Source organism: Mycena indigotica (assembly GCF_014461135.1).
Source record: "Mycena indigotica strain 171206Taipei chromosome Unknown Mind.scaff0006, whole genome shotgun sequence".
NCBI classification, from domain to species: domain Eukaryota; kingdom Fungi; phylum Basidiomycota; class Agaricomycetes; order Agaricales; family Mycenaceae; genus Mycena; species Mycena indigotica.
Window position 1 is genome coordinate 2097630 of NW_023503005.1, and position 14322 is coordinate 2111951.

At 50.1% G+C, this 14322-nt stretch overlaps 6 protein-coding genes across 6 annotated transcripts; 3 read left to right on the forward strand and 3 right to left on the reverse strand.

Moving 5' to 3' along the window:
- Window positions 1-76: 76 nt before the first annotated feature.
- Window positions 77-1519, reverse strand: MIND_00708000 (uncharacterized protein; the record flags this gene model as incomplete). The annotated part of the gene is made up of 6 exons (XM_037363783.1): window positions 77-151; window positions 208-327; window positions 385-459; window positions 511-558; window positions 605-733; window positions 788-1519. 6 exons carry the CDS (start codon window positions 1517-1519, stop codon window positions 77-79), a joined length of 1179 nt encoding a protein of 392 aa, XP_037219427.1.
- A 262-nt stretch (window positions 1520-1781) lies between these two features.
- On the reverse strand, window positions 1782-2298 carry MIND_00708100 (54S ribosomal protein L19, mitochondrial; the record flags this gene model as incomplete). The annotated part of the gene is made up of 2 exons (XM_037363784.1): window positions 2242-2298; window positions 1782-2189 (listed from the first exon to the last, which is right to left on the reverse strand). Exons 1-2 carry the CDS (start codon window positions 2278-2280, stop codon window positions 1782-1784), a joined length of 447 nt encoding a protein of 148 aa, XP_037219428.1. The 5' UTR covers window positions 2281-2298.
- A 72-nt stretch (window positions 2299-2370) lies between these two features.
- On the forward strand, window positions 2371-7269 carry MIND_00708200 (WD-REPEATS-REGION domain-containing protein; the record flags this gene model as incomplete). The annotated part of the gene is made up of 32 exons (XM_037363785.1): window positions 2371-2514; window positions 2564-2612; window positions 2668-2745; window positions 2798-2829; window positions 2883-2961; window positions 3016-3029; window positions 3076-3120; window positions 3168-3251; window positions 3300-3370; window positions 3426-3463; window positions 3514-3594; window positions 3642-3664; window positions 3710-3787; window positions 3834-3857; window positions 3908-3957; window positions 4006-4063; window positions 4111-4116; window positions 4166-4188; window positions 4242-4289; window positions 4337-4378; window positions 4424-4501; window positions 4649-5024; window positions 5074-5612; window positions 5659-5812; window positions 5862-6121; window positions 6174-6282; window positions 6330-6533; window positions 6587-6646; window positions 6786-6830; window positions 6881-6951; window positions 6999-7039; window positions 7091-7269. 32 exons carry the CDS (start codon window positions 2371-2373, stop codon window positions 7267-7269), a joined length of 3183 nt encoding a protein of 1060 aa, XP_037219429.1.
- Window positions 7270-7408: 139 nt separating this feature from the next.
- MIND_00708300 (Calcineurin temperature suppressor Cts1) lies at window positions 7409-9662 on the reverse strand (the record flags this gene model as incomplete). The annotated part of the gene is made up of 6 exons (XM_037363786.1): window positions 7409-8569; window positions 8619-8984; window positions 9034-9104; window positions 9150-9460; window positions 9511-9530; window positions 9579-9662. 6 exons carry the CDS (start codon window positions 9660-9662, stop codon window positions 7409-7411), a joined length of 2013 nt encoding a protein of 670 aa, XP_037219430.1.
- On the forward strand, window positions 9661-12505 carry MIND_00708400 (Rab geranylgeranyltransferase; the record flags this gene model as incomplete). The annotated part of the gene is made up of 13 exons (XM_037363787.1): window positions 9661-9879; window positions 9927-10043; window positions 10087-10458; window positions 10506-10818; window positions 10867-11015; window positions 11060-11080; window positions 11207-11299; window positions 11348-11618; window positions 11663-11878; window positions 11927-12068; window positions 12106-12205; window positions 12255-12330; window positions 12378-12505. The coding sequence occupies 13 exons, from the start codon at window positions 9661-9663 to the stop codon at window positions 12503-12505; spliced, it is 2217 nt and encodes a 738-aa protein (XP_037219431.1).
- A 436-nt stretch (window positions 12506-12941) lies between these two features.
- MIND_00708500 (uncharacterized protein) lies at window positions 12942-13988 on the forward strand (the record flags this gene model as incomplete). The annotated part of the gene is made up of 3 exons (XM_037363788.1): window positions 12942-13080; window positions 13131-13528; window positions 13584-13988. 3 exons carry the CDS (start codon window positions 12942-12944, stop codon window positions 13986-13988), a joined length of 942 nt encoding a protein of 313 aa, XP_037219432.1.
- Between the last annotated feature and the right edge of the window lie 334 nt (window positions 13989-14322).

The window sequence follows — 14322 nt, forward strand, 5'->3', positions numbered from 1 at the left end:
CTCGATCGCGATGGCCATTAGGTTGATAAGTACATGTGCTAAAAGTACAGAGAGTCGGGCATAAAATATATTCCTCCTACAGGCCCCAGGCAGAGCAGAAACGGTAGAGCATCGCGGTCACGGTCACCATGTCCATTATGGGAGGGTGCATCTAGGTAGAACTGGAGTTGGAACGCGTCAAACGCGAAAAAAAGCCAAGGCACGCACGACCGTTCCAGTTCCTGCTGAGCGGATAAAGTGTAGTTCTCCGTAAACATCGCCGATCTGGTATCTTGTTTGGCGTGTGGGGCGGAAGAATGCGACGATAGCGCCGTTAGCATCTTGCAACTGATCATACCCAATGAGTACTCAAAGAGAAGGGGAAAATTGCGTTGGTATGCTTACTACAATGTCGGTGTTGTTTGAGCTTGGCCTCCATCGATATTGGAGACCATCAGGTCCGATGAAGACACGAGAAGCCTATGGAACTGTGAATCCACAACACGAGTTGACTTGATTCAGGGCACTAACATGGATGCGTGGGTCTGCTCGGACTAGGTCCGCCATGGGCAACGTGTTCTGCTACACTCAGCGGGGGGCTTAGTTTGCCGCCAAACTGACCAACCTTTCCGATGATAACGCGTCCCAAGCCCCCATTCGCAGCCCACTCCAGTTTAGCCACACGATCTTCTTTGTTGGGTCGAATAACGCGGTATAATGTGGTGACGCTCTGTCCACTGGTTGTGACTGCAGTCTAATCGCGCGTCAGAACGCGTTTAGTCGCGTCGAAACAGAACATGGAACGGACCTGGAAGCGATAGACGATTCCCCAGTTATTGAAGAGAACGCTTTCGCGTGGGTCCTGGTTGGTCCAGTAGAGGATGTCGTTGTTCACGGGAGTGGCCATTGGGTAGAGGTAGACGAGTACAAGTTGCTGAGGATTATCCGCAATGGCGTCAGTTGCTCTTATAGGGGAGCTCGGCAAGAGAAATCGTACATCAGCATGTTTTGCGCGGTCTATATCGATCGAAAACGTGGAGATAAAGATGAATGTACGGGCAGGAAACGTGTGGACGAAGAAGAAAGCTTCACGTTGCGGCGTTGGCCAGTGGACCAAATTCAAGCAGACAGTCAACAGCTCAAGGTCAGGTAGGATCAAAGGAGCTGAACACGCGTTTGGTGAGAAGCCATTGCGATTCTCCTTTGCGACGTTTCGTTCATTCGAAAGGAAGGTCGGTTGACGCCGTGGCCACACAAAATTTCTGGCCGTCAAAGATTTTGACATTCTGCAAAACATAGAGTTTGATTTGTTGCAGCCACGAGGCAGTCTGAAAAAGGCATTTGCGTGGCGAAACATTGGCACCTCGATTTGGAAGACCGACGTGTACGCATAAGAGGTTCCGTAGGTTGGGCTGAGTCCACGCCTCCTCACTCCATCTTCTCGATCTGGGTGAGATGTTTCCGGACCTTGGGTAAATTCACAGAGGCGCCAGCTAACCCGACTGACATTACCCAGCTGGATAACAGACGGATTAGGCATGTCGCGTCCAGTTCACCAAATAGGAAGGAGGGGCGTCGAGGAGTGGCAAAGTTTATAACTTCGATTATCAGAACCGAGAAAATGATTTCATTATACTGAACTCTACGTTGTCTCGGTTCACCGGGCCATGATCCACTGTCAAGAACGGACCCACCCGTTCAGTGGATTCCAGCTTCTCCAGACGGTGATTGGGCCGAAAAAAACCTGAATGCTGTGTCAGTGTTGACTTGGGAGTCAACGGGAAGATAACACACGTCGAAAATCAGGGCACGACTTGTAACCCAAGCGATCTAGCGCTCCCCACAACCATCCTGGCGATGGACTCCATCGAGATGTGCCGCATATGCTCGTCGGTGGCCTTAATTTTCGCAATTTCGTACACGTGTTTCAAGCTGATGGTCCCAGTCGTCTCGTGCCCAGGTTTTGCGGCGCCTTTTTCAAGGCCTGCAGCTTGTTTCAAGAAATAGGTTGTTGGCGGAGTCTTCGTGATGAAGGTGAATGAGCGATCGGGTTGTACCGTGATCATAGTTGGTATTGGTACTCCAGGCTCAATATGAGCAGTTCTAGCGTTGAATTCCTTGCAAAAATCCATAGACTTGACACCACGAGCTCCCAAGGCAGGTCCAACGGGAGGGGTTGGGGCGGCTTTCCCCGCCGGCACAACAAGTCGCTGTCGAAAGTCAGATGTAGGAATTTAGTTGAAGCGAAACCTAATAGCATACCACCAACTGTGCTGCTGCCTTTGCGCTGGCTTTGGACATGAAGCGGATCAACGTTCGTCACGTCGGTGTGACGATTACGTGCCTCAGCCCTGCAAGCACAAGGTGGTTACGCGTTGCTTGCTCTCTACCATGAAGTACCTTGTTGGACTCGTCGCCCTAGCCTGTGTGGCTGCCAGTCCTCTGTCAGACCAAATTCCGCTGTTTAACACCCAGCTGGAATCCTCCCATCCTGATTTCCCCGACTTCGATCTCAATGCTCTCCGTCTCGTTCAAGTGAGTGCTCGGTTACCAAAACGCTACTGACTCCAATACCGCCCGCCAGTTGGAGGGTCAGACTACCCCAATCTACATGACTGAGTTGGAGAAGGAAGGTCTTCGTTGTTCGCCGAATCCAAGCCCTTCCTCATCGAGCGCTATAGATTCAAGCCAAGGCACGCGGCGTGATGTTCTTCGACGTCACAGACACCCCAGAGCTCGGAACCTCATCTCGCCTGCGAATTCAGTGTAAATCTTGATAACTTTGCTGCATGTCCAACTTACATGAGGCCGTCTTCAGCTTCTTTCCCGACACCAAACGCCACAGAGAAGGTAGGCAGGCATTCGTCGGACAATTCACGCTTTTCATACCGGCTACTGAACAGGTGATCCCAATTATCAAGACTCTTTCCACCAAGGGTCCCGAGGCAAACCTTAGGAAGTTTACCAGCTTCCGCACCAGACGTGAGGCACTCTGTTTATATTGCCGCCTATATTTTCATCTCTCTTCTATTTCAGACTATCGCAGTGACGTACGTTGATTTCTTTGCATCGTGTCCACGGCTCAAATAGCGTTAGACTGGAGCAAAGAGCCAGGCTTGGCTGAAGAGCAAGATACAGGAGGTACAGTCGCTCATGTTCCAGTGAAACCTCTCTGACTTGGATGTCAGATTACTTCAGAATGGGGCTCCAAATCACTTCAAGCAAAGATTTCTATTTCCGAGTTCACCCACTCTTGGGGCCAGAACTCTCTCGTGAGTACTCGTGTTATCTTTTTCGAGTGTGGCTCTTGACACCTCCAGATTGCTAGAATCAATGGTTCCTCGACCACCGACGATGGTGTTGTCATTATTGGTGCTCATCAGGACAGCACGCAAGTTTATCTCTCTGTTTTCGTCCCCCTCCCGAAGTGACTTTCTATTTTCTAGCAACATGTGGCCTTTCCTACCCGCTCCTGGTGCCGATGGTTAGTGCTTCCGTCTGCTCTCACGCCCAATCTGACATGGACATATTCAGACGATGGATCTGGGACAGTCACTATCTTGGAAAGTTATCGCGCTTTGCTTGCAGCTGACTTCCACCCTGAACGAGCCATTGGTACGACATATATTGGTGTTGGTCTTACATTACTGAGGCGGTCATAGAATTCCATTGGTATTCTGCCGAAGTCAGTGCTTGACAACCTCAACAGCTTTATTGACAATTTTTACAGGAGGGTGGCTTGCTTGGCTCTCAAGCTGTAGCTTCTGCATATGAAGCCAAGAATGTGAACGTCATTGCCATGAGTCAGGTGTGGAAGCTATCCTCTCAAACAATTCTTCTTGACCACATCATAGTTCGATATGACTGCGTGGGTCAAGGTGCGATAGTGCTCTTTTTTGGCAACAGCGGAATACTGAACGCGATTCAGCGCGGTACTAGGGAAGAAGTTGGCCTGATCAGTGACTTCGTTGACTCGCCGTACGTGTTTCGCACTGATTTAATCCGCAATCATCTCAATATTCTCAGTCTCACCGAGTTCAACAAAGCGCTCGTTGAGAAGTACCTGGATATTCCATGGGTTTCGGTGAGTCATTACTCATCGCAATTGTTTTCCTTTCCTAAGTCTTTTAGACCAAGGTGAGCCTTACCACGATCTACGATAACGCACGCATTAAAACAAAAACAGTGTGGCTACGCATGCTCGGACCAGTACGGAAATGTCTCTTAAATCCAAGACTAGTGTGCTTATCACTAATAACTAGCGCATCGTGGATGAAGGCAGGCTATCCTAGCTCATTCACCATCGGCAAGTTGATTTGTTCTTTTTTGTAACTGCTCGTTGACTTGTGTCAGAGAGCACATTTGAGAACTCCAACAAGAACATCCACTCGGCCAACGAGTAAGTTCTCAGCTTGAAGATGTGGTTTTACCTCACACTTTCTAGCCGAATCGATGTCTCTGATGAATTCAGTTTCTCTCATATGTTAGAGTTCTCCAAACTCGCAGTCGCTTTCGCAGTAGAGTTGGCTGGCTCCAAGTAATCTTATGAATACCATGTCACGCAATAGTCACATTTTACATAATTACCCCATTCTCAAACAGTCCCAAACTGGTGTTTGATGCCTGCTGAAGATGCACAACCAAACGAGCATCGTTCATTTCGCTCTAGGCTAAATGCCCCAATACCTCGCATTGCTCCGCCTCGCTATAACCCAACGAAGAAACGCCCTGCGCACAATTCGTTTGCTGGCAACCGTTCACCAGCTAAACGTCGACGCTTAGACCATGAGTTCCGTCAGGATATCATTCGCGAGCTTCCGGCCCACTGCCAGAACACATCCCATTTCCCAGGGGCACACAATCGACGCCAGGCTTTCGTAGCGCGTGAGATTGCAAACATTCAAGCCTCCCCTCTTGGTCTTCGTGTTGTCCACTACAACATTAATCCCACCAACGTCTCGTTTATCTGCGTCCAAACAGATATCACCAAGGTTTCACTTGCCCCCAAGTCGACTCTTGAAGCCAAAGTAGTCGAATCACTGCGTGTACGTTGGTCGTGGTTACGCGTCGCGTCTTTTTGTTGAATCTCATCAGCAACAGCCTGAGGCATTGAAGCCTCCAGTCGCAAGTTCCACTCCTTCTCCTGACTTGGCTTCTTTACCCACTGGCCCTGTTCGATCCTTCAGGTCCGGAAGATTATGCTTCCAAGTACCCACAAAGCTAGACTCGGGCACAAACCTTGTTCCAACTATGGACGACAACCGCGTTGCCGGTCTTTTATCTGTGGACAAGGCAGCACAACAGTCGCGGGAACCGTCTTTGCATGCTAAAGAATCTTCACCGGCAGTCTCCGCTGACCTCCCCACCCCAAGATCTCCCTCTCCGCGACCATCGCCGTCTATTCCTAGCTTAGACGAGCTTTCAGAACTATTACCCACAGTCATTCGCCGCTCCTTATCCCCATTGCCCTTTCGGCAGCTTGAATTCGTGCTTGATGGTGAACAACTCTGTTTTCCGATTCGACATCAACACGACAAGTTACGCCGGCTACTATTGGACCCTTTCGACCCATCCTCGTCCTTCACTCTATCTATGCACGGGTATCTACAGGATGTAGACATTGAATCACGCCGGTGCGGGTCAAGACCATGCTTCGTGTCTCTTGTTAACCTTTCGAAGACATTGGTCCGTTGACCCGGCCACTTCTCGGAGGGAATTCGTCGAAGACGCCTGTCTTCTGGTTAACGGTGATTGCTCGGTCACGATCGTCGGCCACGGGCGTGATGCACAACAGCTTTCGCTCATCCAGAACCGCCGAACAAAGGCGGCCGGGGTGCGTGTCTGTTTTACGAATAACAATCATCCATTCTCAATGCCAGTAGACTGTTACGTTCACTGACCTTGAAAGGCCATGGAATTCGCTCAAGAAGGGTGGAGTGAGTTGTGTAGCGCCCATCAAACAGCCTTCTTTGTTTGCCAGCGGAGGGTATGACCACAACATCCACCTATGGAAGCTGGACGATGATCTATCGACCGTTTCCTCACGCCACTCCCTGATGATCAGACACAACTCGCTTGTGCAATCTATTCTCGGAGTATCCGATACTAGCCACAAGCTTGCTTCAGCAGGAGCGGACTGTTGGTAAGTAATGGTGCTTGTTTTCTTGTTCTAAATCACCTCATACTGCGATCAGTGTCAATTTTTACGACCTTTCTTCACAAAGAGTTGTTAATACCCTTCGCACGTCCAACTCGGTATACCACCTGCATCCGACCACCTCAAGCTTTTGCACCCTGTTTGAGGTAATTATTCAGCCGATTTATCCCTTTGTTTCTCATCAACACGCAAGCTCGCGCATCGTGATTTCCAATTCGAAGTACACGATCATCGACTGGTGCCCTCTATACCCACGCTACGATTTGGCTATGCGAATCCTCAGGTCCATGGGAGATACTCAAAAGGCGCTTCGTTTTCGGATTACTTCGCATCTGGTGACAAAGAAGGCATCATTCGAGTGTGGGATCTCCGCAACTCCAACAAACCCTGCTGTCAGGTAAAGCTGCAACACACACTTAGGTTTTGGAAAGTATTCTCACTCAGCCTCAGATCGAATGCACGAAAGGACAACGGATTGCGCATATTGTATCAGAGTCGTCCCGACTATTAGTTTGTTCGGAAAACAACCAGATTAGCATAATTCACCGGAATAGCGATGTGTAAATTATAATTGCCTTTTATGGACACCTGGCGTTGACTTGTTTGTCGCTGTTTGGCCGCTATGACATCTCGTTCTCGGCTACGACAGGACGTCGATATAGCGCATGACATACAAACGACCTCTGGGATTCAAGTCGGTCGCAGAGCTAGAGACCTGACTTCGGGGCACTTATAACCACTTAGGGTGCTCTGCACGGCGCAGCAATCGGGTTAGGTTCAACAATAATTTTACACTACAGTTGGCCGTTTTTCAGGTCTGATACCGTGAATTGCTCCCTTCTAACTTTGACCCTTGCCATAGGCGCCAGACTTTTCCGTTCAAGGGCTTTATAGTCTGCACTTGTAAGCATGTCCCTGTTTTTTCGTCTTCCACACGTCTTACGTCATCGGGAGGTTCCGTATTCGGTCTGGTGTTAAGCGCTGAACGAGCACTCCAAGAATACGAAGCGTTCAGGCGCCTTGAAGAGAACTCAATCCGCAAAGAGGCGCGATATGAGCTGGCCCAGCAAGGGGTCATTCCCACAGAGACTGCTATAACTCAGTGGCGGAAAAGCAACAATAAAGACAAGTAGGTAGCGCGCTATATATTGATTTCGTGAAGACATTTTTGTGCTGGTCTAATATGTATGGATGTGTATGTGTGTGTGTGTGGTCATGACTTGGCGGTGCAAAGTTCGTTTCAAAGCAAGAGACAGAAAGAAAAATGGTCGTTCAGTTCCAGCTTTGGACTGAATATGAATGTTGAGGGGGAGGGGGAGGTGGCTGGTTCATCCATGCAGATCCATCAAGCTGACCAGGAGGCCGGGGTGGAGGTCCGGGGTAGTACGGTTGGCTTTGGTTGATGGCTGATGGAATGGGTGGCGGAGGAGGTACTGAGTAATCAATCGGAGGTGGCGGTGGGGGCGGTAATGGGTTTACATAAGTCGGCTGCTGGTGGTGGGTTGGTGGAGTTGGAAGACTGGACTGTCTTCGCGGAGAAACTCCGTTTGGCGGGGGAGGCGGTAAACCCGGTGAATGATATGGCACACTATGTTCGTATGGCTGGGGCGGGGGAGGCACATAGCTTTCATGGAATGCAGAGCTAGTTGGATGAGATGGACTGTACGACTCGTGGAAAGCCGATGGGCTCGGATGTGATGGACTATAAGACCCAGGAGGTTGCGAGTTGACAACACTTGGCTGGCTTGCGGGAGGAGAGAAGTATTGAGCGGGCGGAGGGGGAGGCAGGCTCTGGCTATGAACTGGTTGCTGAGGTAGTGGACGTGATCCAGGTCCAGTGCTCGATGAAAGGGAAGTGCTATGTGTCAACGGAGGATGGGTGGGAGAGGGTGGGTGAGTATAATTCTGTTGAGGCTGTGGAGGTGGAGGCGTGTTATACTGAACAGGTGGTGGCTGATATTGAGGATACCCATATGGTTGGCCAGGTGGGAGACCTTGGAAAGTGGATGGGGCAGGAGGGTATCCTGGTGCAGGCGTTTGACTTGGTGCAGGAGTATAAGAAGTGATGCCATTGATATGAGAAGGTGAATAATTCATCGGGGGAGCTGGAGTCGGTGGAAGAGTCGGTGCAAACCCAGTCGGCTCAGGTGTCAGTGGGGCAAAGCCAGATGATGTAGAACTGGACAGAGGCATGAAACCTGACGAAGTTGCCGGCATACTGTAGCGAGGACCCCTTGAGGGTGGCGTATTGTATGGGCCTGATCCAGAATCATAGGCCGGACGATATGGGGCAGCGGGAGGAGGAGCATAGTTGCCATAGGGAGGAGTAATCGGCCTCTCATAAGAATAACCCGGACCTGACTCTGGAACAGACGGTTCATATCCATGGAATCCTGATTGGGAATACGTTCCAAGAATGGTCGACTGGGGAGGCTGGAATGTAGCATTAGTCACGAGCACATCAAAGCCAAGGACAACATACGGGGAAGCTCTCTCTTCTCCGAGGATTGTCTCCGACACTCAAGTCTCCAAAATCATTCGTCAATGTGCTAAATGATGCGACCCTGCCTCTCGTATTTTGTGGTTGCTGCGGTTGATCATACGGTGGTTGATAATACTCGATTTGAGAGTTTGAATGAGATGCACGGATAGTCCCTGGTGGTGTAGAGTCCGATGGGCGCCGGGGATGGGCATAGCTGCTACTCGTCGATGCTATTCGAGTCGGCGGAAAGTTTGCGCCAGAGGGACCAGAGGGAAACTCTTCTGAAGCCGTGAAAGAACCAGGTCCGCTATATTCCCTATTATTTTGAGGCACAGCCGGTCGTGGCTTCGGTGCGGGTGGCTCCTCCTATGAGACCATTAGAATCGCGATGGACGATATAAATACAGCCACAAACGTTGGAGAAAAAGGTCAACTCGAGATATACTTTGCCAGCGAATTTGTCCTTGTTCATCAGCGTAAACCATTCTGAAGAAACGTTGAGAATGAGCAGAGAACTATGGGAGTACTCACCATCCGTCTCGCCCTTTGTGAGAACTTCTGTTAAATCTACATCTGCCTGCCCGATGAGGCCAGGTTCACGAGGATCGTCCGCAAAACACGACAACTTCATTATTGTGCCACCTTGAATTTTCCGTTTGCCGTCCTTGGGCGGAGGCGGTGGGGGTGTACCATTGGGACCAGTCGACTCGTCCTCCTCATACATGGTAAACCGCAGTTCTTCATCCCACTCTGGATGTTGACCACCACGCTTGATGACCTTTGTGCGTTGTTTGGTGCCGTTGAGTGACACAAGACAGTAGGGGTCCTGCTTGCCGATGTGGCTACAGACGATGGGTTGGTGAACATGCTTAACGGGTTGTTTCGTGTTTACCGTTTATTGGGAAGGTGATTCTAGCCACGATGAGCGCACCGTAGAGACAAGAAATGGTGGGCACGAACTGCTTTGAGTATCACGACTATTAGCGTGCCAATTGCTGTTGGCATTGTTGAAGATGACAGAAGAGGAAAAGGTGTCGCGATCATGAAACGTCTGCTCACGACCGTCATTGTACTTGTTCTCGGCGTTTTCCTCTTCCATTTGCGCAGTCCAAGTCCAACTTCTTCCGACGTAACTGCTGTGGTTTTAAACTGGGTCCGACTCCCAAATGTCGTGCAAATCGTCTCCTCACTATGCAGAGAACCAGTAATCCAGCAGATCATTGTTTGGAACAACTACAACCTCCGCCCCCTTACCCCAGAAGTGCCAATTCCCCAGCAAGAATATTCAAGTCTCACTCTTCCGAGCAGGACTTTACTGAGAGCCACTGCCCCAAACTAAGAATCTACAATTCCCCCAATAACGCGTATTTCCAGGCGCGTTTTCTTGCGTGTGCTAATGCGTCAACACCGTATTGCTTCATCCAGGTTCGTTCATGCCACAGAATATGCCATCCTAACTGGACAGTAGGATGACGACTATCTTGTTCAGCCTGAAGTTATTCGCAGTTTGCGAGCACGGGTTACCTCGCATGATATATTTCTTGCCCCACCAGACGAGTGGTTGGCCAGTCGACTACTTTCCATTGAATCGGCCAAGATCACGTTTGGCTTTGCGTGGCTCGGATATGGCAGTATGATCCTCAGAAACAACGCCCGCGACTTCCTGTCTTTATTAGGGAGGCTCGGACTTTCAGCAGAGCAATTGGAAATGGCAGACAACTATTATTCCATCCTTCGTAATCAATTCCCGGAAGTCTGGATAGCTCGTCCCCATGCTCTATATGGTGATGGCGCCTTTACAGTTGGAACTGAGGGACTTGAACGCAACCGTCGTCACATTGTAAGAGTTTGCTCTTGTAACGTTCTCCAGTGCTGATATATCTAGAGGCTCATGCCGTTACGTACTTGGATTCTAACGTCGGAAATGCTAGTCTTCCTTATCTCTCTCAAGCCGGGACAAGTTCGCGGCAAAACATCGAGTTGACTCCTTGCTTACAAAATGCTTGCGTTCTGGAGACCGCCGTCAGGTTGATGCCAGAGGTGTCTAGTAGTAAAAACTACAAAGCAGCACAGGACATCTTTGCTCACGAACAACTCTTTGTCTCTGCGCTGTCAAACGAGTTCACAACCAACACAATGGAGTTTTCGATATTCCATGCCGTAGACGGAAATTTGACGACAGCGTTTCGGAGTCCTTTCAGTAAGCTTCTCTTCATAGCAATGCTTTTAATGTTTCAACTGTCTAAAGTTGCTATTGCCGGCGACACATTCATGCTAGATATGCTTGCGGATGTTCGAATTAAAGCACCGATTTATTGGACCTGGCTTGTAGATTTGGGAACCGTCGAACTTCTCAAATCATCCTCGCTCTTCTACTCATCCGATAAGGCTGTCTGGGTATGCCCCACAAACTGTCGAATATTTAGTTGACCAGTCCACAGAAACAATTAGAAGAGCCACTGGTTTGTTCCGATTCCGAGACAGGGAAGTGTAGGGTTAGATTAAACCATTCTGCGAGATATTTGAAGCTGCGCTTGGATGCGTCTCGTCCAGAGCATTGGGTGGTCTTCGACACGCGAGTGGAATAGATTACGTCAGAGACCACGAATATACCGCGTGACCGTGACATGGATTCACTTGCTATCGACTTGCATGTTGCCTATATCCAAAATTTGGGCAAGGTACACTCCAGTAACAGTTTCCACGCTTTCGTGTAAACTTGGGTCCAGAGCACCGATGATCTGATGTACCACCTCACCGCCCACCTCCGGCTAAATGCGATTTACTGGGGCTTAACTGCGCTGTGTGTGATGGGCCACCCTGACGCGCTCGACAAGGACGATGTCATCAAGTTTGTTATGAGCTGTTGGGATGACGAGGTCGGCGGCTTTGGAGCGCATCCAGGTCATGATGCCCACATCCATCCTACTCTCAGCGCAATCCAAATTCTGGTCATCTACGACTCTTTGCACATCGTCGACGCTCCTCGCGTTACTGAATGTTAGTCAATGCACTTTTTTCTCTTGCCCTACTAAAGGTTATAGTCATATTATCCCTCCAGCAGCCCTCTGGAGTATTCGCTGGGGACTCATTTGGTGAAATAGACACGCGCTTCTCTTACATTGCGGTAAACGCTCTGTCCCTCCTCGGCGCTCTGGACCAACTTGACAAAGACAAGACGGTCGAGTATATAGTGCAATGCAAGAACTTCGATGGTGGGTTTGGCAACACCATCGGCGCAGAAAGCCATTCTGGACAGGGTTTGTGATCATTTGTGTGTCTACATCTACTGATGCCCTTTTCAACAGCCTTTGTCTGCTGCGCAGCGCTTGCTATACTTGACCGTCTCGACGTTATCGACAGCGAGACCCTGGGCTGGTGGTTGGCTGAACGTCAAGTCCCAGGCGGTGGCTTAAACGGGCGCCCAGAAAAGCTTCCCGATGTACATTTGTCTCCCACCTTGAAGCTGCCAGCTTAAATACCCCAGGTCTGCTATAGCTTCTGGGTACTTTTCCGCCCTGTCGATCCTGAACAAAGTATCATGGATCGACTGCGACCAATTAACTAATTTCATTCTATCTGCACAAGTGAGCGTCTCGTATGTCCGTGACCTCGTTGCTGACTCGTAGCTACCAGGATCTGGAGAAAGGCGGCATCGCAGACCGGCCTGATAATGTTACAGATGTCTTTCATACTCAATTCGGTGTAGCAGGTTAGTAGTATCGTGTTAAATGTCTACATGACGCTCGATCTTTCCAGGCCTCTCGATTCTAGGATACCCCGGATTGGTCGATCTTGACCCAGTTTACTGCCTGCCTGCCCCCATCATCGAAGCAAAGGGACTTCGAGTAGGCTGGAAGTCTTTGGAACGCCGGAAAGCCGCCTAATGGCTAATGTACCTGCTATCAACTTGAATGTCAATCCTTACTGAACCTGCGTGTGGAATAACTCGATAAGTGGACAAATCAGCGGGCATCCTTTTGTTCGACGCATGCTGACCTCTCGCATTTGAGAAGTAGTGTCACCGGTTTTGTAAAAGTTGGTGTGGAGACGACGCAGCTGCCGCTTCAAGTTATGCGGGAGAACACACAAAAAATCCGACGCGCCAAGTGTAATGAAAGCAAATCGCAGCGACCTTGGAATCAGGCATATCGTCGGCCAATCAGCCACTTTGGATAATTGCCGTGGAACCAAAAGGCCTGTCTAAAGCCAGGTTGTAGATACGTACTGCCCTCCACCACCGTACTGAACCTCGTTTCAGCCTGATCCAAGTTCCAAATCAGTATCTGCTCGACTAGAGAGCAAACTCAGGAACCAAGCACCATGTTATGGAGCAGTATAAAATCTCGAGACGCACCGTTATTCCCGGGGCTTCCTTTTCTGAAAATGCTTTGGCAAACGCTCTTTTTATCGCTGGCTGTTGCCGTCTCTGCGAAGCACATCTACAACGCGCATCCTGCCTGTGTGTACTTTGGTTGTCGACTGGAATCAGACCGAATCTAACCGCCATAGTCGTGAACACGGAGCGCATCCAACCTTGTATTTCAGTCAAGGAAAATGTGGATGGTGCACTTGCGACTATCACAGATTGCACTGAAGACGCCAACCAACCCAGGCCAGTGTACGACTGGGAGGTTGCTTTCTTCTTCGACGCCCCCGTTGGGACTACCTCGCAGCAAATCCAGCTCCGGGGGACAGACAAGACTGACGCAGCAAGACGGTGTTTGGAGGTTAAGGACGGTGTGGACGCCAGCGGAAACTGGGTCCAGATTCGGACTTGCAACAAGAACAACGCCGACCCAAACCAGCAGTGGACTTCGAACACCGACTCCACGCTACGCTGGGGTGTCAATGCTAACCAGTGCCTCGATCTGCATGACGGCAAGATCGTGAATGGCGCGCCACTTGTCGTGAGGAGTATTCTTGCCAATCCTAGAGTCGTCGTAATTCAAATTATTGTTGCAGATCAGGCCATGCAACACTCTGGTCGAAGCTAACTCTACGCAAGCATGGAACACTCGTGCCGTCACCCGCATAGTCGAGGATGCCCGCCTGATCATCGGTAACCGCCCGCTCAACGAGGCCAACTGCATGACTGCGTCTTCCAATAGCGTCAACGCGCGTATCGGCCTGGGTGTCTCATATTCCAAAATGTCTACCCACAAGGCAGCAACGTCTGGCGTCTCCCCTCCGTCGGCTTCACTGGTGTCATTTCTGTATTTGCTGACAAATGCATCACGGTTCCTCGCGGCGAACGGGCACGTGGTGTCCAGCTTGCACTCGAGCCGTGCCTCGCCATCCCGGCCAACCAGCGCTTCAGCGCGCTCCTCACCGGGCAGCTCCAGCTGGAGGGCACCGGCTTCTGCATAGAGGTGCTCAGCGATGAGCCGGGCGGCAGTAACTTTGTGCGCTCACCTCTCCCTTCTCTTTGTGGATGCTTTGCTCACTGTGATATGTAGATCCAACTCACAGAATGCATCAATATATCTAGCCAGAAGTGGTGGCGCACGGATCCTATGTAACGTGGGCCTTGAAGCCAATGCGTATTCCAGAAACTCATATATCAGTCCTGGTTGCTGCTTGTTGGCGGCACCTTGACTCCAACTTTGTAAAGTGAGTTAGGGAATATTTGAAGAGTTGCAATTCCTGTGCAGCATTGTGGAAGCAACAAGGACTTCGACATGGACAAACCATATGAAAAGGT